The sequence below is a fragment of the Salarias fasciatus genome, chromosome 1 (genome assembly GCF_902148845.1).
Source record: "Salarias fasciatus chromosome 1, fSalaFa1.1, whole genome shotgun sequence".
In the NCBI taxonomy this organism is placed as follows: domain Eukaryota; kingdom Metazoa; phylum Chordata; class Actinopteri; order Blenniiformes; family Blenniidae; genus Salarias; species Salarias fasciatus.
The window spans coordinates 4,567,286-4,594,397 of NC_043745.1; the positions used below are offsets into that span (position 1 = coordinate 4,567,286).

Here is a 27,112-nt window from a genome sequence, read left to right on the forward strand (position 1 = left end):
GGACAGTGTGTTTCTTTCCCACTTTGCTCTCTGGCTCTACCTGAAGCCTGTACCTCAATTCACAACACAAAATCGACAAGACGTCCACTGCCTTGTTCATCTACGGATTTAAATGTCTTTTAAAGTACAGAACTATAGCATAACCGGACAGCGCCCAATACAAATAAATCATCGTTTGCATACATTTCTCAGTTCAATTCACAAATCTGCCAGTTCCGCTACAATCATCCCATCAAAAAAGCTGTGATAAATTGCCTGGCAGTATCTTGCCAGCTGTGCCCCAGCAGAATTGGATTTTGGTGCTCAAGGCATTCAAAATTACATCAGAAAACTGAGAGCCTCTGTGCAGCAGCCTGCTCTTGTGGGATTATCGACAAATCTCCCAGTGAAGAGTTTTTAGGCACAACCTTTTTCTTCCAAACCAAACCTGTCATCTTGTGTACCTTTGAGCAGAAATAGGCTCCCTCTGAGAGTTTTTTCTTTCTCAATGCTTTGGGGCACAAACATTCAGCCTCCTTGTTTTGGGACCGAAGCGAAAGTCTCAGCAGAGCAGACTTCAAAATCTCAGCAAATCAAATCAAAGCCACCTTCGCTTCCACATGGCACTGGAGGTAAATTGGAAGATATGCTGAAGTGACCTGAGCCCGAGTCTCGGGTTTCAAAGCTAATGGGGATCACAAGACAGGGACGATTCCGCCGGGCTGGTAAAAGATTGGATCAATAGGCCAATTCAGCCGGCTGGCCACTCAGCAAGATCAAGCCCATGGAGGTGATCAAAGAACAGGGAAAGTGAAAAAGTCCCACTGGAGAAAAGTGACATTCAGTATAAATAACACGGCAATAACAAGACAACTTCCTTCATATAATACATATGAACCACTTACAAAGCCTGTGTAGGATACATGTAAAAAAAGCACTGGTTGTCTACATGACTGCATGGTTTTTGTTTGAAAATATATGAGCTTACAGGAGGTAGAGGATGTTAGGACTGGCATTGACCGATTCACTGTCAAGACACATTTTACTACAGAAAAGTTAATTCAGTTCATTCATTTGAGCAAGACCCTTGACCCCTATCAGTTCCCCAGACCGCCGTCATGTGGCTGCCCTAAAAATCACACTTAACACTTAAATCACAGAAAACGGATGCAAATCAGCTCAAACTCAGTCTGAACTGAACTTCAACTAGAACTGAACTGCAGTGAAAACCAAGACGAAACGTCGCTTCTTCTAAACTGTGAGAACTTGTATCAGGAGTAAACAGAACGTGTGGGAAAGGTAGCTGTCAGCTGTGTTTTTGTTACAAATAAATCAAATATCAAATGAAGGCAGGTTGGGTTAACGCTGACATTTCAGCTTGTGATTTGTTGACTCGTACAAACACTCCCTGCTGTCAGCGCTGTCAAGACGTCAGCGCACACACACTCCGTCCAGTCTGCGGGATGTGTAGACGGTGAGGGAAGGGCGAGACAGAAGAGGAAGATAGACAGAACACACGTAAAAAACAAAACACTTTCCTCATGTTTACACAACCAGCTGTTCCTTTCAAACTCAGAACTGGAGATTACAACGGCTGTTTTTTAACAAAATCTGTGTCGGTATGTATATTTGTGAGAAACAGAGAAAGAGGGAGATGGAAAGAGAAGGATGGAGGGAGAATATGTCCGAAGGCTGTTTTAAGACGGATGGGGTGATGGGTGTTTCATCCTCATTTCAATTTCAAACTGTTTCCTCCAAGTGTCCCAGAGAGCATAATTTTCTCCCCTCTGCCTCGTCTGATCTTTTCACGTAAACAGAAGAAGAAAAAGCCGAGACAAAGATGGAGAGAAGAAACAAATAAGTGGGCGACTGCCATTAACCCTTCCACTCATTGGCGGCAATATCAATATCAACTACATGCCTTCTGTTTCCTCCTGTTTCCTCTCATGTCTCTCATTTTGCATCCGTGCGTCCCTCGTTGGCGTCGTCTCTCCTTGAAGCAGCGCCGGGCGGCTCCGAGGATCGGCAGCCGGAGAGCCGTGGTTTCTTTCAAGGCTCTGTGATGAAGTATTAATTATATTCACGATCCGTCGGGGCGGCTCTGTTTTAAAGCAGCCACCTGATTTTACCCCCAATTAAAGCCGAACGTTGCAGAGGCACAATCTGGGCTCTGCTCGTCTTCCCCGAGGCGGGTGAGCGAGGTTCGATCGGTGTGCGTTTGTGTGCGTTGCACACTAGGTGTGTGGCTGCATTTTTGAGTAAACAGTCCCACTGCAGGGACGGTCCCGTAACCCCCCCCCCCCCCCGATGCGTCCCAGAGACAGACTCCTCTCCCTGCTGCAGCATCTCAGTATCGCAGACAGAAAGACGTGTTAATCTGCACCACATCTCCTCATTACACAGGGGTGTGTGAATGCAGATTACGAGCGTTTATGACCAGTTAAGGCAGTTTTCCATCACCTGAACTGTCACTGGGTAATTCTGGGCTCATTACCAGCTACAGGTCTGTTCATGCAATCAACCTCTCCTCCACTGTATCAGGGGTTGGATATTGATTTGATGTGATGAGGGGAAAAAAACTAAAGTCAGATATAGCGTTTCTAGGAGTGAGATATGCCGCAGGGCAAATGGCATCATTTTGAAGACTTACCTGCCTCGAGGCAAATGACTGTAATTTATGTTAAACACTGTGTAAACACCAGGCAGAGTTAAGATCGAAAGCTTGCTGTGATTTGCTGATCTTTTGCTCTCTTTTCCCACAATACCGATGTAATTTCCAGCCAATTTTGTATGGACAATTGGGGTGATCTCTCCATGAGATTCATCAGAAAGCCACACACATTTTATTATTTTATTCTCCAGAGAGTCACAATCACACATTTCCCCTCCTCTGGGCGTTCAGCTGACCTGCTGTGCACTGACATTTTTGCCCAGTGTGTCATTGCGCCTGTCATCCTCCAGTCAAGGTAATCTGCCTTGTAAAAATAAATGAGCCAAAAGGTGTGAACTTAATGAGGCATCAAAATTGCAGAGCAGCCGTCTCTAGTGCCAGCAAGATTTTTAATGTCTTCTTTTCATCATTGATTTTTCTTTAAGACATCAGTCCTGGCCAAGCAGCAGGTAGGGCCTGTCACTTGTACGTGGGAGTAAATGAAGTGTCGAACATGACAGCAGACCACAGAGAAACAGTCGTTTTGATTGGTCCAATGAGAACATAATGTACCCTGTATGCTGACGAGATGAACTGAAGATGTATGAATTGTCCTGCATGTGTTAGGCAGGGTGAAGGGGGGGTGAACAGATAGAGCCCCTTCATGCAGTGTTGGTTTAGACGGGTCCAGGAGTTACCCTACTGGGAAGGATGACAAATCTACTGTGGATAGAGTGAGTATTGATGAGAGATGCATGGATGGATGGATGGATGGTTGGATGGATGGATGGATGGATGGATGGATTTTCCTGAACACCCTCTTGTTTAAGCATTCACAGAGGAAATAGTTGAGGGTGGTTGGGGCTAGGATGGTAGATTGATGATTGTCTAAAATCCACTCGGCCTGTTTTGAAAGGCTCTAACTTATGGATAAAATGGATTGACTGATGAATGAATGGAATGATGAACAGATTTGATTGACTGAAAATCTCTCCAACATTGACCCTGCTTTTCGCGTGGTGTTTGCAGAGACAGCCTCTGGTATGAATAAAGCAGATATAGGTGAGATTAGGGCTGGGCGATAGAGCCAAAAAATTAAATCTAAATTTGTTTTTGCTTGAAATCCGATTAATGATTTTAATCGATTTTTTTCTGTGTAAAGAAACACAATTACACATTTTTCAAAAAATAGGATGTTATTGAATGACAAAACGTCAGCATTTAACTGTGTAGGCAATATAGTTATTACTGAAGTCATTTTAACCAGAACACTTACATGGGTACTGAAATGAAGTAAATAAAGAAAAGAAAAACTGGAGAAAAAAAAAAAAATTATAAAAAAATCCCACATAGATCAAATTTAAATGGGTTCAAATCCTACGCAGACCAAAGTTAAGAGCCGATAAAACACGCGATTTAAGTTTCATTTTCATTTTTATCATATTTGCGCTTTTTAGGGCTGGGTATCGTTAGATTTTTTTTGGGTACAAGTACTTTTTCGATACCTTACGTACGGTACTGGTTCCTGAACGGTACTTTTTTCAGTACCTGCCTTCACGGCGCACAGACGACGCCATGACTGCATTTGCACTTCATGCCACTAGGTGTGCTGTTTGCATGTTCAACCTTATTTTACACAGACACCACAGAGGAAGAAGGGTGCTGCAGCCACTGCAGGCTCTCTGCATGTTGTTAGAAAAAGAGTGTGAGCCGGCAAGACGTGGTAATATGTTCAATGATGCGATGCACCGTTTTTTCAGTAAAAGAGAAGAACTGAACGATCGTTTCCGCGCATGTTTATTGACCGCGCAGCCACTTTAAGAACCGAAACTGATACCCTTACACACGTCTCTTGTTCGGTACCAGTATATACCGAAGTTTTTCGGTCGGTACCACTGAGGTACCGTTAAACGGTACCCAGCCCTAGCGTTTTTTTTTTTTCATTTTTTGCCTTATATCAGTCTTTCCCTTTTTATTTTTCTGATAATTTGGCCGACTGCATTATGGCAGGAGACGAGGAACGGGCCGTGTTTCACCGTTAAAAGCGCCGCGGTGTGGGATTCTCGTGGCGCCGGGAGAAATCCGATCGGCGGGGGAGGGCGTGCATTCTCTGTCGGCGGCTGGGGACTCTTCTCATTTGTAAGAGAATTTTGACTATAGTTTGTGCTACAGCGCCAGTCCTCTTGGTGTGGCGACTGTGTGTACTACACGTGTGCGGTAAAAATGGCGGAGGGACAGAAAAAATGAAACTCGATGTTGCGATTTAATATTTTTCACATCGGTTGAAAATATAAAATCGAATTAATTGAATTAATTCGATATATCGCCCAGCCCTAGGTGAGATGAATGAAAGAAGAGCATTGCTCTACATCTTTAGTCCCGTTTTAGTTGGGATGGATGGACGGCGCAAAAAAGAGAAAAAGAATAAGAATAAGAGAAAGAATAAAGAAACATTGACAGTTGGATGAGTGAGTTAGGGCTGTCTGGGGTCATGATGTCCTGGAGAAAAAATAAATAAATAAAACTTCAAAAGTTTATTGGTGGTAAAATTTGGGAGAAAGCATTTGAAAAGCGGAGAGTTAAAAATGAGTGTAACCTTCACCGGCTGATGGCAGTTTTATTGTGTCTGGCTGTTTGCAGACATGCACACTCATCACCCAGCATGTTGAAACAAAGTGAGGCCCTCACACGCTTTATTTCCACACAGTTTGGAAGAAATCAGGTCTGCATGGGCTTTATAGGAAACTACAACAACAAAGGCAGTACACACAGCAAATGTGTGTCATATGAAGGTCTCTAGAAATGTTAATACAAGGACCTGGGTAACAATACTTGTACTCTCCCATTAAAAACTGTGAGATATGTTATTGTAATCTCACCACTGACAGAAAATGTGCGGCTGCTCATTGGCCAGACTGTCCTTCATCTTAATAGGAACTTGAGATTATAGAGCCATGGAGCACAAATTATCAACGCTTCATGCTTTCACCACTCACTCCTTCACTTTCTAGCCTTAGCAGGACATTTCCAAGTAATCTGTGGGTCGATGCAATGGACACTTAAGGAAAACAAGGCATGTATTTTTGTTTGTTTTTGTGATTTTCTTTATATTACCGTTTGCTTGCACAGCTTCCCCCCGGTACACAGACACAGTGAGGCGAAGTTCACACCAATAGGATTTGTGATCTGTGCTGTGCACATCAAAGAAAAGAGGAGACTTCACATTAAAATAAACCCACACAGAGAGCAGACCTTGCTCTCTGACTCTCACCACCCACTGCAACAGAAACGAAGTCTCATCAGAGCCAGTGAGCTGATAGCATGCCGGCAAGACAGAGTCCAGGCCCGAGAGGCTTAGCTCAAACACCTGAAGGATGCACTCACACATTTTGGATATTATATTTGAACCTTTTAAAAAAGACGACAAAGTCCAGGACGAACAACAACACTGTTGAAAAAAAGAAGAAGAAACACAGTAAGTGTTTCACCAGGAGTGTCTGAGAAACTCTGGAAGATGCTCTTTGTTTGTGCTGCAGGTCCATATTTCTTAAGAACAGCAACAGAAGAAAGGCAGTCTTATGGAGATCAATGAAACAGCCACCTTTTCTCATAAGATGTAGAGGTGGGGAAGTTTCAGTGCTTAAGACAAGATGTTGTGTGTTCTCTGTGATTGCATGTGGATTCAACGATAAAAATTTGGATGAATGCATAAACTAACACAGATGAAATGGATTGAAAGCAGTGTGAAATAACCTGTCTGGATGGTGAAGCTTCCAAACCTTCCCTGAACAGGACCAGGACTCTGTCCTGCAGCTACTGTCCACTCAATCCTGTCCGGCGGATCTGATACTGACACTTGACCTTATGTGACTGTAAAAACAGCTGTCGCTCATAATGGACCTCAGGGGGTCTCTAAAGATTTCAGCGGCTGCCATTACAGCAGCTACAGGCACAACTGAGCCAGGAGACATGAATACCCCACATAGTTAACCCCTGAACTCTCCGCCTGTCTGTCTGTCGATCAGAACTGAGGATGTCGGTTGAGGAGGAGAAAATAGTATATCTTTTAATTCTTTTGAAACTGCTCTGTATTTCCCATTCCCTTGTACTCTTGTACTCTCAGGGCACTAGCACGTAACTGAAGTCACACTCAGAAAACTTGTGCACCCCCCCCTGAATAGGACACCTCATATTACACTGTATTTCTGTTCACTCACGACTGTGACGGAGAGCGCCGACCCCCAGCGAGCACAGGGAGCCTGAATGTGGGTCACTCTCACTGTGAAGTAATGAGTCTGAGCAGAACGGATCTGCTGCGTTCACGGGACACATTCCCAATTCTTAGCACCCCAACGCAAACATCAGCCAAAGGGACCTTCTGGGGATTTGCTTAAGCGGAAGCTCGTGGTCCTAACGTGATTAATAATGCATCACAGGAGTGACAACTTAAGAAAAATCTCTGCATTGTGGGTCACTTTTCTCTCTTCGCCATTACAGATGGGTTACATTTCTTTCGTCATTAAAGTCAGATTGTTTAGGCATATATAACTCTTTATGTTCAGTCAGTCATTCTGTCCATCCGTCCCGATAACCACGACACAAAAATGGCTTAATGTTGAGACTGAAGTAATTATCTGAAGTAATTGTTTTGGTTTTGTGAAATTACAGACATTTCCATCACATACAGTTGAAATTGAAAGGTTATTATGGTGCCATTTACTGGTCTGGCCCACTCAAGATGGAACTCTTCTGTATGTGGTCCCTGAACCGAGCCCTGTGTTTGACGCGCCTGCTGTAAACAATATAATGAAATGTTGTGGTCCACATTATTGAAGGCTGGGGTTAAATCAAGCAGGACACGAAGCACATGGTCCACAGCATCTGGAGCTATGAGGATGCCATTAAAAACCTTATACCTCATGTAGATTCCTCATGTTGGTTTTTTTCTGGACTCTTTTGTGCTGTTTGCCTCTGCAGGTTTGAAGAGCTGAGTGCAGACTGATGGTAAAGAATAAACACAGCCGAGTATCCATGTGAAAAGAAAAAAGAAAGCTCTTGATTCTGAGTCACTGACCCTAAAACCTGATGTTCTGAGATGGAAGAGAAAGGCTCCGCCATCCGTCTTAGTTGGAAGTCCTGAAACATCTTGACAGACGGCTATATTTGTTGTTTGTAGACAGTCGCTCAAAGGAAGAAGAAATACACACAGTGGAAAATAGAGCCGCGTCTTGGGCAGAGAGGGAAGAGTATTGAGAAAGGTTGTGAACATCTTTTACTAAAGATGGTGGATTTTCTAAAGCAGAGGTGAAAAATTGATCCTGGCATGAAAAGCTGGGACCGCTGTGGACACTGAACAATGAACTCATGTCCACTAATCATTGATGGATCTCTTAATAAAAAGCTGTGTGCTACATGGCTTTGATGACCTGCCTTTCTTGAAATATATCAGTCAGCTTCTTGTATGCCTCATCGATTTCTTTCTAATGATGGTGATTGAAATTTCAGACCTGGAGCGCAGCGATGTGTTCTCCTCAGTCTGAGCACACTGCTCCACCTGTGAAGCATGTCTATCTGGACGGATAGGAACCCACAGATTACTTTAACCCATTATGGGCAAAGATTTATGTCTCTTTTGTATGTAACGAGAGAAAACTCGATGCTGTAAAACAGGAACGAAATCAGTAATTACAGCAGGAATAAGTGAGTTTAAAAAGAAATTCTTAACAACGTTAATGGAGTTGAAGTTGTACACATTTAATCTTTCCACAATGTGTGTGTGTAACAAGCACACACTGTAATTTCTTCCTCTGATTAAAAGCAAACGGAGCCACTCCACTGAAGAGCACATTCCCATCAGGCACAGGGAGGGAGCGTGGCGGTGTTTCCCTGACGGGTGGCCGCTACATAAGATTACAAGTATTTCCATGCTGACGAAATAAATGTAGCATTTATGGTGTATGGGTGATGTGAGCGTGGCCCCTGTGTGGCGGCGCTGCAGGAGCCGTGTGACATTTAACAGGAAATGCATTAGGAGAAAGGAGAAACAGATGGATGACAGATGGCCATCTGAGGAGAAGAAGTGCTGTCATGGCAGCTGCGGTATGGATAATAATTACAATTCCAGGCACTGACGTTTCATCAATACGCGTGGTTGTAGTGTGGGGTGAAGGGGGGCAGCGGCAGGATCGTGAGTCCAACCGAGGGGCTGTGTGATCTCAGAAAATAAGCCAGGTGTGATGAAGAAACACAGTGAAGCTGGCAAATAAACGAGTTGTTCAGGTGAGGGGAGAGCAGCCTCTGAGTGGAAATAATGCAGCCCGGCTGATACACTCAGTCTACAGTGGATATATGGTGTGTGTGTATGCATACTGCAGACTGTTGGAGGTGTGTGCAGCGCCGTCGGAGAGGCGGTGTGGAGGTGATCCGCAGCAACACAGAGCCGGTGTGTATCGTTTGGTATGAGTGTGAATTAGGCTTAATGGCATTCAATAAATACTGTTATAGGTACTAAGCATCAGCAAGCAGCTGCAGATTATAAAAGGACATTTACACTTTCAAACGGTGTGAGTTGTAGGTGCACTTTGTGTTGGTTACAGTATGAAAAGTGCTGTGCTGAAGTGGTGAGTGCTCTCGCCTCACACTGTGACAGCCATGGGTTCAAACACCAGCCAGGCCCGTCTGTGGGGAGTTTCCATCTTCTTTCCTCTATACTCTGCCGTCTTCCCCTTGGTGTGTGAATGTGAGTGTGTGTGGTCGTCTGTCCTGTGATAGAGTGGAGACCCATCCATTTGTTGTGCTGCCCTCACCCATAAGGAAGGTGGGTTTGGCTCCATCGCCCTTCCACAGGATAAAGATTAAAATTCCATCTTTGGGCTGCTGTTTTCTCTCACTTGTATTAAAATAACCAAATTCTACCAAGCACATTGTTGATGGAACAAACTGCATGAATGGCCATTTCTCCTTTTGCTAATAAACTCTGCAGCAGATTATCTCGCTGAGTGTATGTCTGCGGTGCTGTGGTCACAACTTAATCAAGTATTGCAGAGACATGCATGGCCGAACATCACAGCGCTGTTTTCATGGCTCACCGAGCCGTTCAATCCACTTTCAACAGAGGCAGTTTTGAATTTCATGTTTTTATCTTGCACCAAATCACATTTTGAACTTCAAGCCACCCCAAACACTTTTTGACCGGCATTTAATTAAATACCACTGCATACTGAAATTGTGAAAGGAAACAGACCAAATAACATATTTACAGCTTAATGGCTCACTAGCTTGTTGTCATGACAAGCTTATCTACAATGAGTCCACTTTTTCCTCACATTCTTTATAACTACTACGACATGCCGCATCCACGATCGCCATCACGATTTATCAAGAAAACCTTCTGATCTGAAACACTGGCGTCGGTGTGAGATATCCACTCACATGCACACACAGCCCTCTGTCTGTACTGTGAGCTCGGTTCATTCACTTCATTTTTCAGATGGGCCGAATGCTGCAGTACCACCAGGAGCCATGAGGGGGTAGTATTGAGATCAGAAGCAAAACAACAAACAAAATCTTGAGGTGCTTAACGTCTTTACAGACCTTCACCTGTATTGCAATAACAAAAAAACGACAGGACGTGATTATATATATATATTTAACACGTGATGTGTTTTTTATTTAAGGCTCCAAATAAAATAAATATTGAAAAAACTAAAACATGCACACCATAACATAACGTCTGTGTGTGTAGTGCTCCCTCTGCAGTCCCTCTAAAGTTGGCTTTTGGCAGGAGTTACATTTTCAGGTCTGTAACAAATGTAGTCCCACAAGAAAAGTCAAACTAAGAGATACCACACCTTTTTCTTACACAATTAAACAGGGCATTCTTAGCCAGTGTTCCTTTTTGTGTGGAAAACAGAAAACTGCTTCAACATTTTTTAATCAAACAAGTAGAATCCATGGGGCCAGCCGGCTTATCTCCCTCCATATTGCTTTCTTCTTCTGTTTTGATAAATGAGTTGACGCCAGGCCTCTTTTGCCTCCTGTCTGCTGTCTCAGAGCTGAGGCTTTTTCTTCTTCTTCGGTTGCTGGCAGCTTGCAGGCAGCTTGCATTCCATGCGGGTGCACTACCGCCACCCGCTGATAGAGGTGAGGCTTGTCATGATGTGCACGTGTTAAACTGCGTTAAAAATTTTAATGAGATTGATTTCATAAATTAATTAACGCCATTAACGCGTTATTTTTGACAGCCCTAGATTAAAGGGAATCATCGAGCAACGCTGTCGTGTAAATGGAACCTTAAAGTGACTCTGATGGACTGGACACCAACAAATATGTAAATTGACAGTTTCTCTGTCACTGAGGCTTCACAAAATCTTGATATCAATACCATGTTCTTCCACATCACGTACACTAACGTATTCTACAACTTTTCCAGCCCCCTGGCTTCCCCAGCCATCAGTCAACCAGCTGATCAAACAGCTGAGGCACTTGCAGGAATATGGAACGTTCCTTGTACTGTTATTCATTCTGATTTTAGTTAAAGCAACCCAGAGAAACCTGCTCACATATGGATGAACCTCCACACAGAAAAGAGCCTGAACCCAGAATCAGGCCTGGTACACTCTCACTCTGACACTGTGCTTTTTAAACAAAACTTTGTCTGAATCACTGTTTCTGGACTCTTCATATTTTTCAGGTTTTGTTATGTACATTTTAAGAAGGTTGTCTGATGGAAAGCCTAACATAACTCACTGCACTGGAGATCAATTTGAATAATTTACATGAATTTACACACCTCTGCTATGCATAGATATTGGGGGAGAAAAATACAATTAAGGTTGAAATATTCCACCTCTTTCACACAGAAGAAGGTAACACTTTTTAGATGTATCTGATTGGTTTTCACTGTTAGATCCACGCTTGTTTCGAAAAACAGGTGTTCGGTGTACATCTGGTGGTTCTGTCTCTTTTTCAAACTGTCCAGGTTAACACATCTTTACAGTTGATGATTAATTACCTATCAGAGAAAGTTTGTTATTTGGCAGAAGACGCCTCGCAGCGGGAGTAAGATGAGCTTGAAATAATTAAAAAAAGGGGAAGAAGAAGAGGAGGAGGAGAAGTTGGCAGGCGGAGCCGCTCCCTGGACCTGTTGGGCTGTGGACATGGACGCTGTCCAGCTGTAGAACCTGCAGGTTCTCAGTGAGAGCTGTCTGAACTGTTCAGCACGTTATGCATCATGAATCCGCAACGCTTCAAGAAAAAGAAGACACTCGATCCTCGCAAGCAAGGGTGTCAAACATAAGGCACCAGGGCCAAAAGTGGACAGCAAGAGGCTCCGATCCAGCCCGCCAAACCAGCAAGCAAATTGGGAAAATCCCTCAATCCTTCATCCTTCCACCAAGTCTAACTATAGTACAGAAGGAGTGTTTAATATCTGTTGAAATCAGCTCTGCAGCTCTTTCTCAGTCCTGCTCATCGTCTCCTGCTTCATCGCTGGCAGTGGGGAAGTTGTGTCTTCTATCTGTTCGTACATGAATCTGATCTGTTCCTAAGTCAATCCAACAATCCAGAGTTGGCGTCACATTCCAGGCTTGAACAGAAATCCCCTCTGAGACAGTCCTACTGACTGCGCACCTCAAATTACCCGACCATTACCCAGACTCCCGCTCATTTTCTGAGCTCAGGGACCCAAAGGTTGGAGCTTTGAACGTTCTGATCTGCCTGTGGTCACAAGGTTTTCCAGATTGTGGTGTTAATCTGAGAAGTTGTGAACATCTAGAACATCTAGAACATTACAACATCTAAATACGAGGCTTCTCTGTACATGTTGTATGAAATATCTCAAAAATCTCCATCAAAACAAAGCAGATGGGTGAATTTCAACTGCTCAGGAATTTCTTGAATTGTCACTAGTTTAAAATGTGTTATCATGATGAGGACATAATACTGATAAAGAGCATTCCTGAAGGTGATTTTGGGTGAAGATTTAGCTCCAGTTTGATTGAAGACACATTATTTCATGCGCTGCAGATCAGTTAGCCTATGATTGTGATGTCTACCGATCAAACTGATGTAGTTTTTTGACTTTTTACACTATTCAAAACTACTATTGTGTGAATTTTCAAGTGTGTCTAGCCGAACCAAATCATGATCTGGCATGTTAACTACATCGTTCTCAGCGTTTCTGCCATTTCTGTGTTCATGGAATCGTATTCAAAACACTGCCATGTTAATGCCAAACTTTCCTGAAATGAAAACACAGAAACGATGCACTTCCACCTGAAACCTCGTGTAATTGGGGTCTTCGATAAAGGATGGGCTAATGAGAACTACACAGGCTGAAATTGAGGCCACATAATATATTTTCTGAATCTGGGTCTGCTGCAGGTTTTTTTTTGTTCCTGTTTAAAACACTGTTTCATCTCTACTGTCACCCCTCTTTACTCATGTAAAATTATTGAGTTTTTTTTATCAAAGTGTTGTGTAAAAATGTTGATGTAAAATGAAATTTAAATACACAACTGGTTCAACTCTGTGTTTTCTGTCTGTAACTTTCACGCAAGCCAGATTATGAAAATAACATTCAAGGCGAAACAAGGTAACATCCAGCGGCCACTACAGTGAAAGTGTACATCTTTTTCTGTCCCAGATTCTAATTCCAGCCTCTGAGAGGAGCTTTAATCTTGTGGCAGACAAGAGGTGATGTGGTTTTGTGCAGCCAATCACTGATTAATCCAGCACATCAGTGCAGGAGCAGTGCAGCAACCTACTAAGAGCCTGAGCAGCCGCTCAATACGGCGAGTCTGTCCCAGTTAGTGGCTCACCACACGGATGTGCTGACGATGTGTGTGTGCTATTTACATGATACTTTACTGTGTGTTTAAAGGACTTCAGATTTCTTTTCACTTTGACATAAAGCAGGAGAAGAGCATTGAATAATTAGTCATGTGACATTCTTATGTGGGAGACAAATATCATCTACGAGTACCAGGTAAAATAAGATTCATTCGACCTAAATTGATCATTTATGATTTAGGGATTAGACCCTGTATATAAAACATATTCAGGATGTGTTCTATGATGTAGGACCCAATGAAAACATGACAGACATGACAAATAGGTCAAGACTGCCTCGAGGTACTTAAAATTGGAGTTTTAAATACAGAATCTTCCTCCAGTGCAGAGCAGGCTTACAGCAGTGTGTGTTATTTGTTCTGTAAATGCTTCTGCGTATGTATGTAGGCTGACTCGGTGTGTTTATCTCTGCTGATGTTTTGGGAAATGAAAGATCGGAGGGGACAAAGCCTTTCTTAGAAGCTTCAAGAAGAAACCTTTGAAAATAAAACCTCCTGACATTCAGGTGACCCTAGATCACAAGTGTGAATAAACTCAAACTGCCTCAGGAGGCTGCCGGAAGCTGCACACATTCCCAGTTTAACGTCTTCAGGCTCGCTCTCGCAGCCCGGACTCACCTCCAGTCGCAGGTATTCACTCTGCTCCTTGGAGATCAGGCTGAGGATGATGCTGCTGTGCTTCCGGGTTCGAATCAGGACCTGGATCCAGGTCCTCCGGGCCGGCAGCGGGGACGCCAGCTGGTAATGCACGTGACTGTGGCCATCGAAGGAATACTGTGGGACCTCTGTTTGTACACACACACACACACACACACACACACACACACACACACACACACACACACACACACACACACACACACACACCTGTCAGACAGTGCTACAGCAACCAAACAGAATACACAAACATAACATGGGATTAAAAGATGCCTGTAGAAGCCCTTGTCATCTCACTCATGCACAGAACTGTGGGAACTGTGGAATATGTAAAATCCACAAACTAGAATATGTATGTGTGGTTTAGTTTTGGGTCACGCTGTGTCTTCTCTCTAAGAAGACTAAAAGTCAGTGCAGAATAAACCATGCACACCTAAAATGTTCTTAAATCCTTCCTTCCATCTCATGGCATATGCACGTTTCATTCTCTGCGGTCTCTTGCTTTCGGGCCTCTCTTTGTCTCTCTTGAGTGGTTGTGGTGAGATCCTGCTCAGAGGCAACGTCAGATCAAATTCTTCTGATTTCTCCCAGGCATGAGGGATGCAACCGATCCGCCATGTCCTCTCCAAACTCCCCAAACTCCTGTGGTTTACGGTGTTTTTTAAGTCCACAGGGACCGTGTGCATCAGATTTGTAGATATGAAAGCATATTAAAACCATCAATTTTTCAACTGCATTGGAGTTCAGGAAACTTACTGACAGAACCGCAGGATTTATTACATCTCGGAGAATGTTATGGATAACATAAGTACAGAAAACATGATAGTTTTGAGTGGTTTTCCTGCAGCTACTGAGGCCTGTTGTATACAGCCACTATACTGTGAGTGCAGACTTTACTCCAACATAATTCCACTGTGGAACTTCTAATTGGAAAATACAGTGAAAACTAACTTTTCCGTCCATTTGGATGAGCCACAATCCTACATTTATTAGAATTACCCTCTGATCGTAAAATGAAACGGTCATTATCAATATTCTGATGTGGTTTGATTGTCAGTTGTCCAAAATGTGACGTAGGATCTACGATAGTGTCATTAACAGAAATGTAAAACTTGAAGTGATTATCCACTACACTTTTCAAAAATTACTGTTTTCCCCCATTTTCATGGAGATGAAGTGATCGCAAAAAGGTCCACAGTGGCAGCCATTTTCAAAAAAGTGCGTTTTCAGCAGCTCTGATCGCTGTTGTACCAACGGACGTCCACAATGCAATAAAAGTTTTCCATTATTCCTTTAAAACATTGTGTAAACGTGACTTTAGTAGTCTGCTTCATTACTTTGGTGTGAGTTATCCCCAACACTGAGCGGTGCAAAACACCAGGTGGTGTTTAAATGTGTGTTAAACCGTCTTTGACTCATATTGTTCATGCAGGAGAAAATTTAATGTCCTCACCGGCATCTCAAAACACTTAATCCCTAACATTAACATAACCACATGGCTTCCCTCATCGGGGTGTCTTTGGGCTTTAACGGCACTGGGGTGAAGTGTGTGTATGTATGTGAGCCACTGAGCATTTAAACATTACAATTAAATCAGAATCTAATGTGCATGTCAGATATGGAATTTAATATTTGGGGGTAATATACTGGGCTGAGTTCTCTCTGGGCACAACGTGGATAGAAGGAAACCTGAAAACACAATCAGAAAGGCTTTATCTGTGAGTACTTAGGGGGGTTTTAGAGGAGACAGTGGAGAGATAACATGTCCTCAGACAGGCTTAAACAGAACACATTGCACTGCATGCTCCCTTTCTTCACCCTCCAAGCTCATAATGGACATCACTTTTCCCTCTTTCTTTGGTTTTTCTCATACGTGGAGACCCATTTTTTACTTCAGAAAGTACCTCGCTGAGCAAACCTTTTATTAATGACCTCACCTAATAGTTCCTTGGACTTTTGTTCATCTGTGCTGCTTTCAGGACAATGCACTTGTTTTCCATCAAAAGCTTTACTGTGTCCGTAATGGCCAGTGGGAGGATTGGTTCTAAAATCAAGTGTGTTCAGGAGTGCGGAGGGTGCAAAAGCAAAAAGAAATCTTGAGGCAAATGAAAGTGGCTGTGTTGTCTTGGTATTTTGAGTTTGCATCATTAAGAAAGTGTGATCGGCAGGTGTTCACTGTATATACCGTTTATTACAGGACTTTTTCTCCAGAATATTAAACAGGAATATATGTATATATATATATATGTGTGTGTGTGTGTGTGTGTGTGTGTATATATATATATATATACTCTATGTGTATGCATTTAACACAGAGAAGTTGTGAGCGCTTACACCAGGTGCCAAACATGAGGCCCAATGGGCTTGAAACTGTCCAACAAGAGGCTCCAATCTGGCCCACCAAAATCACATAATTTTCAAAATTTCAAAGAAGACACTGATTATTTTTTACTTTGAATGGAGTTTTTGAGACGTTTCACTGTATTTTCACCAGATGTTTTTAATACGATTCTCTTTATTTTCAGATTGTAACAATTTTCCGTTCAAATTGTTTAATTTTTGGGAAACTATATTTTCATGACCTGTATGTAATTTGAAGGTTTATATGACACTGTGTTACCACTCTTCCCAAACCTTGGAGAAATTGGGCTGGATGAGGTCTCTAAACTCAAGTGTGCTTGACTTACACAGTTAGTAGACATACTCATTAAATATTAATCATTAACTTGTAAAATATCACCAATTAAAAAATATAGGCCACAATCTAAAAGATCTAAAACAAATACTTTATGATTTTTCCTGCTGTTAAATACGTGAGCTGTCACACAGAAACTGTTTACTTTTCTGAGTTCCGTTACATGTTCTTCATTTTCTAAACATCAAGCCATCTTCTAAACCAGCGGTATTAAACATAAGGCTTGTGGGCCAAAGTCTGCCTGAGAGGCTCCAATTCGGCCACCAAACCACCAAATGTCAAACTTTCAAAGATAACATTGATTTTGTTTTAAGAACAAATTACTCAAGGGTGGCAAATAAAACACAGAACTGAGACCTGAGCTGAGATATCACTGATGCTGCCGCTGAAGCTACATGGTTGATATCGAACTAGCCACAAAGCCATGCTACAAGGGGGAGTTTGGAAAAACACAAACAATGCAACAGCTATGGGAGTTTTTTTGGACACTTCACTGAATTTTGCATTCAAAGGTTTCTTTAAAATTGGCTTTATGTTGAGATTCTAGTCATTTTCTTCATTCATTAACCCTTCATTAATTGCTTGATTTTGTGAAACTATAGAGTTTAATCACACAATTCTAGAAAATAAAGCTGTTTTTATTTTATTTTCTTATTATTGGGTTTTAGTCTGAACGTCCTCACACTGTGTCCTAGAATGTCAGAGTCCCACCACAGTTAGTTAAAAGACAAGAACTAACCAAGATGGAAAGTCGAGCAGAGAGTGCTGCAATCAGCAGACAGCACCAACTTCAAGCACACTCCTTAACTTGAAAGATGTGCGCAATAGCCGGAGCAGGATCTGGGCCATTAAGGATTCCATCTGAGTCCTGCATCAGCTGCAGTTGGGAAAGCAACTCTACAGACATGAGGCTATCAACGAGAGGCTCCCGAGTAGCTCCTTCACTCTGAAAGGATCCTTGACACGGGCCTGCCGAGACCGCGCACGCTGCAAATACACAGCATTCATCTGGAATCCTCAAGATAAACGTCAAGAGTGTGACCTGTTCCGGCTCCGTTTTGACAAATTGAAGACATAATGCGAAGAGGACGTCATGAAGCAGATGGTGTTGCCTCACGATACTGTACTGAACGGCACTGGCTAATGACACAATTAATCAACCCCGGATGAGAAGTTACAACACTGGATGTGATCAATTGAAGCTTTACACCCTTTAAGAGTTTCGATTGCTGCATTTTTCTTCCTCTAAGACCACTTTAGAGCGTGGGTGTTAAATTGTGGCTGGAGCAAGTCCCAGCTGACAACAGTCAAAAGGTGAGAACAGCCTGGACGGATCGACAGTCGTTGTGGACGTCTTGTTGCGATCATGTGAGACTACTGTCCAAACTCAAAGGCCATCGTGTCAAATAAGGATTTTCTTTTCTCCTTTTCAGGAAAGTAGGTTTTTACAGCATACTTTGACATGTTTCTTATTTATTGTTCATCCATCTTCATCAGAAACATTTGTGAAGAAGATGGAAGAACACCACTGAAACAAGACAAAGACATGCTGGGAAACCTACAGCCATGAGAAGGAAAAAAGCAGATTATGCATGAACAACCTAAAGGCACAATTATATAATAAACCTGAGTTGTAGCGTTGGTTGGTCAAACTTTCAGGATTGTATATTTCTATACACTTCATGGTTTATTTCCTGTGTAAAGCAGGTCCGTCCTGAGTTTGAATAAATGATCTTTTCAGGAAGCCTTTGTGACTTCACGTTGCTGTTTTGGCGAATATTGTGAGTGCCGTGATGTCTGGCGTACCTTCTTCACACTGGTGTCCCGTGTATCCCGGCACACACTGGCAGCTGAAGGAGCCCCACTCTCCGTGACAGCGACCCCGGTGGCCACAGGATGGATAGCCCATGTTGACACAGCTGCTATCAGTGGTCAAGCAGCCTGGAGAGCTGGACTGAGAGTCAGCCGGGGAGCCCAAATCATACAGCTGAAAGGGAGAGATAGACCACAGGAAACGGACGTTTAGTGGAAGTAAAGATGACCAGGAGAGAAAGAAAAAGGTGCATTTTTTTTGATGAGGAGAAGATGGACAATGAGGAAAAGAGATGAAAGCGAGTGTACAGTGTATTAAGAGGAAAGATGGGAAGAAAAGTGAATGAAGTTGAAAAAAGTGTGTGGGAGAATGAAGGGTTGTCAACAAATAAGCTGCTTACAAACTGAAGACAAAGAGACAAATTGGCAGGAGAGAAAAGGGGATTGGTGAAAACACAGGACAGTGCTGAGATGAAAGACGAAATAGAACATGAGACTCAAACAGGATCAGAATAAAAGAGCAGAGGAGAAAGTTTAAAACTACTCTGAAGAAGAGAAACTGAAGTCTCGTTGGGCTGCAACAAATTGAAATTTCGCAAAGGAGTCGCAGGACCTGGCAAGTGTGTTGCTTCAAAAACTTTGCATGACTTTATTTCACAAAATAGTCTCTTAGTCATCTCAAACTGTCTTGAAGCCCTCTCAATTTACTTCCTGCAAATTTAAAAGGACTGGAAGAGAGAAACGAGCCTCATCTATATTCAGATTGAGGTCCTCATCCTGCTGCTCCTGCTCGTCCTTTATGAGATACACGTTGCTTGATGTCTCATGACAGTATGATTGCTTGACTGGGAAGAAAACCCATGTTCATATGGTCAAGAATACCTAATTGTTTCCCCACCGTAAGACTCAGCATAACATATTAGAAATTCATCAACACTGCAACCAATATTGACATTTGCAATACCGTTAATGGGAAAAAAAAAAAGTGACGGAGCTCCAATAAATCATGTGTTTCCATGCAGTATACATTCATGCTCTGCATGCCAACATACATGGGGATTACATGCTGCCTAAAGGCACGAGACTCTGCTGACAGCGTCTCCAACCTCACTTCATTATTTCAACACTGAATTAGACCAGGTGTCAACAATCAGAAGCTGAAGGCACGGAAAACAACAAACTAAAAGCAACAAGGTCAATAAATTGCAAGCCTGTATGTGGAAAAGAAAACTGTGCCGTTGGGTGTAGTTCCCTAATACACCTTTCACACCGACGTACTGGGTCCGCCGAGATCTGCGGATCACAGCAGCGGCGGATTGGAGTTGATGGTTCAGGGTTATGTAGTACATCAACAGTCCGAAATCAATCTGAAATGTGCAGCATCTCTGCATGGTCATTCCAAAACAATACGATACGGTCCGCAGTTGTCGGAAAAGGAGAAATGCGTTGGACAGTCTCGGACGGCTTCGGGCTGTGGTGTATTGATTTCGCCATGAAATTTACATACAGTCACGTACCAGACAATTTGCCTTCCCCTGCAGTTTCTAGTCCGTTGTGAACGGAGGTACCGCTTCTCGTAGAAGCCTGCACCATCGCACAAAGCTGTCAGTCACCGCAGACTTCACCGAACCCAGTACATCGGTGGGAAAGGGGTAAAAACCCCAGACCACAACCAGGGTTTGAATCCCTCTCTACAATCGGTCTGTCTGTTCTCTCCTTTTCTCTGTTTCTATCCTCTGAAGTGTGAGTCTGGTTCTACAGGAAGTCTCCTCCTCTGAGTCTAGCTCTGCAGGTTTTTGTCCTGTTAAATGGAGTTAGTTTTTCCTCCACTGTCTCCTCTGCTTTATAATGTTGAATTGATGATTTTTCTCATAAAAAGTGATTTAAAATGACTGTACTACTTTCATTATTCACCATTATTGTAAATTCATGCAGGCTTTCCATCCGCCCCCATTAAATCACAATTTTTGGCAAACACAAACAAGTTCACTATGATTCCAATTGACCAATACGCAGATCGACATATTTTCTGTCTTCTGATAGTCACTAGTTGCAGCAGGACAGTGGAATTGAGCATTAGCTTATAATGTCATGAAACCAAAGACTGGACATCTGTTCTGACAGATGAATTCCATTACAAGCTGGGAAGACAGAGGATGCTTCAATTTGTAGCCCCCATAAAAGCATACCATAAAGAACCTCCATAAATCGAACCTTCTCCCTCTGTGACCCGAACTTTCTCACTTCTGCTGGTGTTACAAAATACTGTAAAAACTAACAGTGACTTTCGCTGCCCAGAAGCGGCTGATTGGCTTTGACCTCCGGCGAAGAGGCATCTTATTGGCTGTTGACCTTTAAACGCTCCTCCGTTTGCTGCAGTTTGGGTTGATTGCATTGATCCAGATGGACCGAGGCACAAACATCAGGAATCAATGGCAGAAAGAAGTATCGGCATTTCCGGAATTGATTTCACCATGTTTCTGTGGTACTGTGTGTGTGTGTGTGTGTGTGTGTGTGTGTGTGTGTGTGTGTGTGTGTGATACATGGTTGAAATGCGAAAATCCACTTATGCATAAATGCCTGACTGTGTCACACCCCACAGAGACGCGACAGACTGCTCTATTTGCCAAGATTCATTTCAGGTGTAGGGTCTCTGTGCACAGAGTGAAAAATAAATTCTTAAACAAAACACAAAGTATGCAGCTGGAGTGTGCAATGCAGCAAGTTTCAATGGGGGAAAAAAAACGCTGAATCCAGCAATATTCTGGACATACAGTAACTTGGAAGAAATAATATGATCGAGATTGACAAAGAGAAGTGAAGTTTATTGTCACTTCAGGAGCACAGAATCACCTTAACAGCTGAGAAGACACAGATTGATGCTGACACCAGAAAAGTATTGTTTTTGTGAATCAGGAGTGCCATCAGCTGCAATGCTGCTCTATAAAAGCTTTTTCCTTTCAGACTAATTCATTCAAAAACTACAAAGAAAGTCAACACTAATACTGCAAATGGAATTTTATGAATAGAATTAGCAGTAACTCCGAATCGTATGTCCGGAATATCTTTTCAAGAAAAAGTAAGTGAACACCTTTTTTACTACCAGAATATGTCAGGAGTAGTGGTGAGTACTCAAGTCATTTACACGATGTTTCACGTGAAAACAATACCGCTTCAGAAAAGTTTCATGTTTGCATGACAACGTTTTGGACACAATGGCCCTCATTTATCAAACCATAGTACGGTGGTATATGGACGTATGCCCGCCATACGTCCATATGAAATACGGGTTCGGCATTTGTCAATATGATCGTGATCATATGGAAAGATGGAATCTCACGACAGCTCTGACATTGTGTACGCAAGTTTGAGTCCGTGTGGATTTTCGGTGCAGTGCAGAAAAACCTGGCGGAGAGTGAAAATAATTATAAAGAACGTTTCAAACACGCCATAAAGCACAAGCAGCACACATTTAGTACAGATTAAAAAGAGAAAGAATAAAAAAAAAAAATAATTCCCTTACAGAATATCTAATAATATTCCCCCTTGTGGGATTAATAAGGGATTTTTAACTTTCAATAACTCCACTGGTCCATCCTGCCACTGAGAACAGTGCAATTTTAGCAGTGTGAAAAGATGCACGCGCTGCTGCAGACCGGCTTCAGACCCAGCGGGGGAAACACTGCTGACTTTATTTTTCCAGTTTTACACAATATTGCATTGGCCGATAGAGTTACTTCTGGTGCGCCGGCATCACGAGAGGACCCGATGTGGAAACCAGCAGAGGCTCAACTGAGGCTGGACGGAGGAGACGGGACCTGAAGAACCGCTACTGAAAGGTAAATAAACTCTAAAGTGTAGCAAATGATTTATTTAATCAGTGATGTGATGCCAGCAGCCTAGAAAATAACATATGAACTAAAGGGAGATTAAATTCAGACAGAGGACGTTCGGTTTGACGTCAAACATTTTATTAAGACTTCTATAAATTGTCTTTAATTTAAGCAGCACTGGCAGCAGGTGGCATGCGACGCCCTTCTAGTCTGAGTTCCGGGTCCTGATCGGTCCGGGGTCCTGCTCGGCACCGGGTCCAGTGCCGGGTGTGTGTGTCTCGGTGGGACAGTCCCCGCTGTGGGGAGGAGACCGGGCCACGGTGCCGCTGCTGTCCGACTCTGAGACATCATTAAATGAAACTAAAAAAATATGACTTGAGTCAGCCTCATTATTTGTAATATCAGGGTTGAATTAACGGACCTATAATCTGTTCAGACCTCAGCCGGTGCCCGTTTGTCCAGGCGACGCTGTTCACTGCTGCCGTGATCGTCCTCCAGACACAGAGGATCGATTCCCAGCTCTAAAAAAGTTCTTTTTTTTGTCAAAATCGCTCCTTTTCCTTGTTTGACCTCAGTGGGCAGGGCTTCAGAACTATGCATATTTCACGGTGTAACATGTTAATGACGATCAAATTTAGCTGCGGCATTTATCAACACCCGATCATTTAAACGCTGAGATCGGCGAGGTACAGAAGTTTCATTCATGCCACGCGAGCCCCGTCGTACGATGAGCTCACCGCTCAGATATACACCCGTTTGAAAGATCGCTTGATAAATGAGGGCCAATGTCTGTTTACACAGAAATGGTCAAAATGCTGAAACCTTGTAGTCAGCATGGAGGGCCACTAGTAGGTGCTGTTGGGATGTTAACTGGTGATTAAAAATGACCTGTAGGTGTGAACTGTCTGCTTCTCTATGTTTGCTCTGTGATGGACTACTTTCAAAAGGTTATTTAGATGAAGGGAAATGAGATGGAAAATGTCAGAAGCTGCTCAACAACTGCAACAACAATAGTAAAACGTGTGTTTATTAGTAACCACATTAAAATCATTTGGATACTTCATCAAATGAGGCTCAGAAACAATGCAGTCCACCTTAAAGCACGGTGGCGACACCATCATACTTCAGAGCTGCTTTGCTGCCTCTGGTCATCAACATTTTGAATGCATCAGAGTATGAAATGTGAAGGTCGCTGAGACATTGTAAAGAGAAATGTCCAAGTTAGGGTCAGTGAACTAAACACGGGGTGACATTTTTGAGACATTGAGCTGAACAATCAAATGAAAAGATGGATTGTTTTAATAAAGCCGTAAAGAATCCTGACCTGGATTTATTGTCACTCACATTGAAACAGTGTTACAAACTGGCATCAAAAAAGGAGCAAAAAGCAGAGATTTTTTATCCACATATTATTCATTTTCAGTGTTCATTTTCTCTTTCAGATTTTTTATAATTCACTCAAAAAAGTTTTTTTTTCTTCTCTACCTTTTTGACACCGAGTTCATTTGCATCAAATTCTTGAGCTATTCTTCATTCCATATTTGAAAATTAGATGTAATAGTAAGTCTGGAGGCTTGTCCATTCTAATTTATCTGTGCGACCTTCAGGACCCCTGTTCACTCTGGCAGGTCACTGGATCAACAGTTTTTAGATCCTGACTTCCACTTCCAGCTGACCAGGCCGCAGGCCGGGTCAGCTTCTCTGTATACGGGGACTTTCATGAAACAAAAAACAAAGAACTCTCACTATCAATAGATTTTACTAATCATTTTTGTTGTAGTAACATCTGATCTCATTTCTGACATCGACTTGTAAATGGATTTTTATGGAGTGATCACTCTGTTGAGTGATCATTCTCGATCTGACACTCAGCCAGACTGATGTGAGTGAAACAAACTCCAGCAGCTACATGTGGAACCAAAAATCAGTGCAAACTAAACAAACTGCCCTGCATATCTTCATTTGAGGATTTTGGAAAATTTCAAAGCACTTGGTGAAATTCAATTACATAAATTCAGCAAGGACGACAATATCTATAGAGCCCAAATACAAAATGTGACAGGAATCGATGGATGAATGGATGGAGGGATGGAGGGATGGAGGGATGGATGGATGGAGGGATGGATGGATGGAGGGATGGATGGATGGAGTTCTCAGGTGTTAAAAACACCATGACAATCCTACACGCATTCAGCCGAGCACACGAAGCGCAGCTGTTAAGGTTGAAGTCCTGTTGCTTATTATCCTACGTGGATGTCAGAATGGGGCTAATTTACCATCTGTTATTATCTTCTGAGTGAGTCCTTTCATGGCTTAGTGACTTTCACTCCTGCTTGTTCCAGGCGCTGGTGCTGTGAGACGTTCAGCATACTCCTCGGCTTTCTGCGGGTCGGTGAACGATCTCTGGATGCCGTGGTGAGTGATCAGGAATCTTGCTGGGTAGAGAAGACCGTATCTGATGCCGGGTTGGTTGCGCAGCATCTGCCTGGTTCTGTTGAAAAGGGCTCTTCGCTTTGCCACCGCTGGGGGATAGTCGGGCAAGATGCGTATGTTTTTACCCTGATACTGGAGGTTCTTCACTGCTGCTGCTTTACGGAGGATTTCTTCCAGGTGATGATAGTAATGAAGCCATATTGTAAAGGGCCGCGGAGGTTCGGAGGACTCTGGCTGCTGACGGACAGCCCTGTGGGCTCTGTCAGTGAGTGGTGTCTCGGTCAGAGCGAGCACATCTTTCAGCAGTGAGGCCATAAAGTCCCGTGGTTTAGGCATTTCCAGCCCTTCGCGGATTCCGATAATCCAGATGTTGTTTCTCCGCAATCTGCCTTCATAGTCTTCACACTGTTGTTTCAGCTTATCCACTTCAGCATTGAGGCTGATCACTTGTTGCTGTAGTTGGCTAATGCTATCTGAATGACTGGTAGTAGCTTCCTCGATGTCTGTAACTTTACTTTGTAGAGCGCTGGATTTAGCTTCGAGATGAGCAATTGATGCCTGAACGTCATTTTTAGCCATGGTTATCTCTCCTCTCAGGTCATTGTACACTCGTTCAATGCGTTTGTCCAGATTTTCACAAATGTCGTTCTTTACTCTAGCCATTTCACCTCTGAGTTCCGTAATGGCTGCTAATACGGTGCGGTTGGAGGGATCTTCCTCGTCACTGCTCGAGTCCTCGCCGGCCTTGTTCTCAGGCAAGGTCGATGCTTGGTCAGGGCCCAGTTCAGCCTTCTTTACCTTCTTGGTTTTTCCTTTCTTCATGTTGAGATTTCCACCGGATTGTGAGTCCTTGGTGATAGATGATTGAGTTTGAGCTGCGGTGCTCCGTGACAGATTGTCTTTTTTGGTCCTTAAAAGTGATTTTTAGAAGATTTGGCAACGGAGCTTTCGAAAATGCGTGTTACTCCTTCATCGCTCAACAGCGGCCCCCTGTGAGTCCTTTCAAAGAAAACTATTATGTGTTTTCAAAGTGGGGCTATATTTTCAGAAAATAAGCATCGTCTTTGATTTGAGCCAGACATGCCTAAAGCACATGACCGCTCCTTTGCAATGTTCTCTACCTTCTGTTACAGACCTACATTTCTGGACAGAAACATTTCAAACTTAACTTGGACTCAAAGCTTTGAGTTTTCAAAACCGCCCAAGTCCAGCTGCTGTGACTGTTATCCATAGTCAAAATAATGGAGTGCCAGAAACGTCAAAACCACGGGAAACTTAAAGCAGAGGTATGAGAGCTGCAGACAGAATGATGAGCGGAGTAATGGCAGGACATGGATGATGAGTTAAAAACAGACACAGGTGAGCGACAGCCAGTGGAAGGACAGCAAACTCCAGAATAGAAACATAATTAGAAAGTGACTTTTTCCCTGGACACACCACTTTCATCTTCAAGTTCAGCCCAGACCGTTTCACTGTCTCTGTTCCTTTCTACTCAGCTACGCTTCAACATGGAGCCATCCATCTACAGACTGCTTCACCCATTTCAGGGTCCCGGGGGCTGAAACTGATCCCAGCTGACAATGTGTGAAGACTGGCTGCACACTGGACACGTCAACCATCCATCACACACACCTATATCACCAATCCGCCTCCTCAAATGGATGCAGCAGGACTGTGGGAGGAACCAAGACCTGGAAACAACACTCAGGGAGAACATGAAGACGCCGACACAGAAAGATTCACAACTGATTCACAACTTGAACAATTTCTCGTCACATCAGGTGAGAAGCTGCGATTCAGTCCCGCAAATCGAACAGAGGACGGAGAAACATGTCAGCCACCTTCAACACATCATGAGCACGCACACACTCAGCAGAACAGATGATGCTATGGCAACAAATGTGACACATTAGCACATTCTGTGGCAATAAGAGCGCGCCACAGGAAAAAATAAAAGAAGCAGAAAAAAAAGAAATCAGACAATGTCTGAAAGTGTCCATCAACATTATTTATCATCAGTACGCCTACTGTTGTTCGCTCTTTGCAGATTTATTATCCTCGTGTCCGCCCACTCGCATCACGCCGCTTTCCCTCATTAGTACACAGTGTTTGTTCAACCTCCCGCTACGTCTCAGGCTAAGGTAAACCGCAACACACCCAGTCTTTAGCACCGCGAGGAAAACACAAATATATATCCCTTTAT

At 43.0% G+C, this 27,112-nt stretch overlaps 1 protein-coding gene across 1 annotated transcript in view; it reads right to left on the minus strand.

The window, feature by feature from the left end:
* The window catches only part of LOC115389974 (neural-cadherin-like), a 292,942-nt gene that overhangs the window by 44,331 nt on the left and 221,499 nt on the right, over window positions 1–27,112 (minus strand). Inside the window, exons 31-32 of the mRNA XM_030093594.1 lie at window positions 18,638–18,818; window positions 14,098–14,264 (exon numbers count right to left, since the gene is read on the minus strand). Coding sequence (XP_029949454.1) covers window positions 14,098–14,264; window positions 18,638–18,818 — 348 coding nt within the window. The remainder of the gene's footprint in view (window positions 1–14,097; window positions 14,265–18,637; window positions 18,819–27,112) is intronic.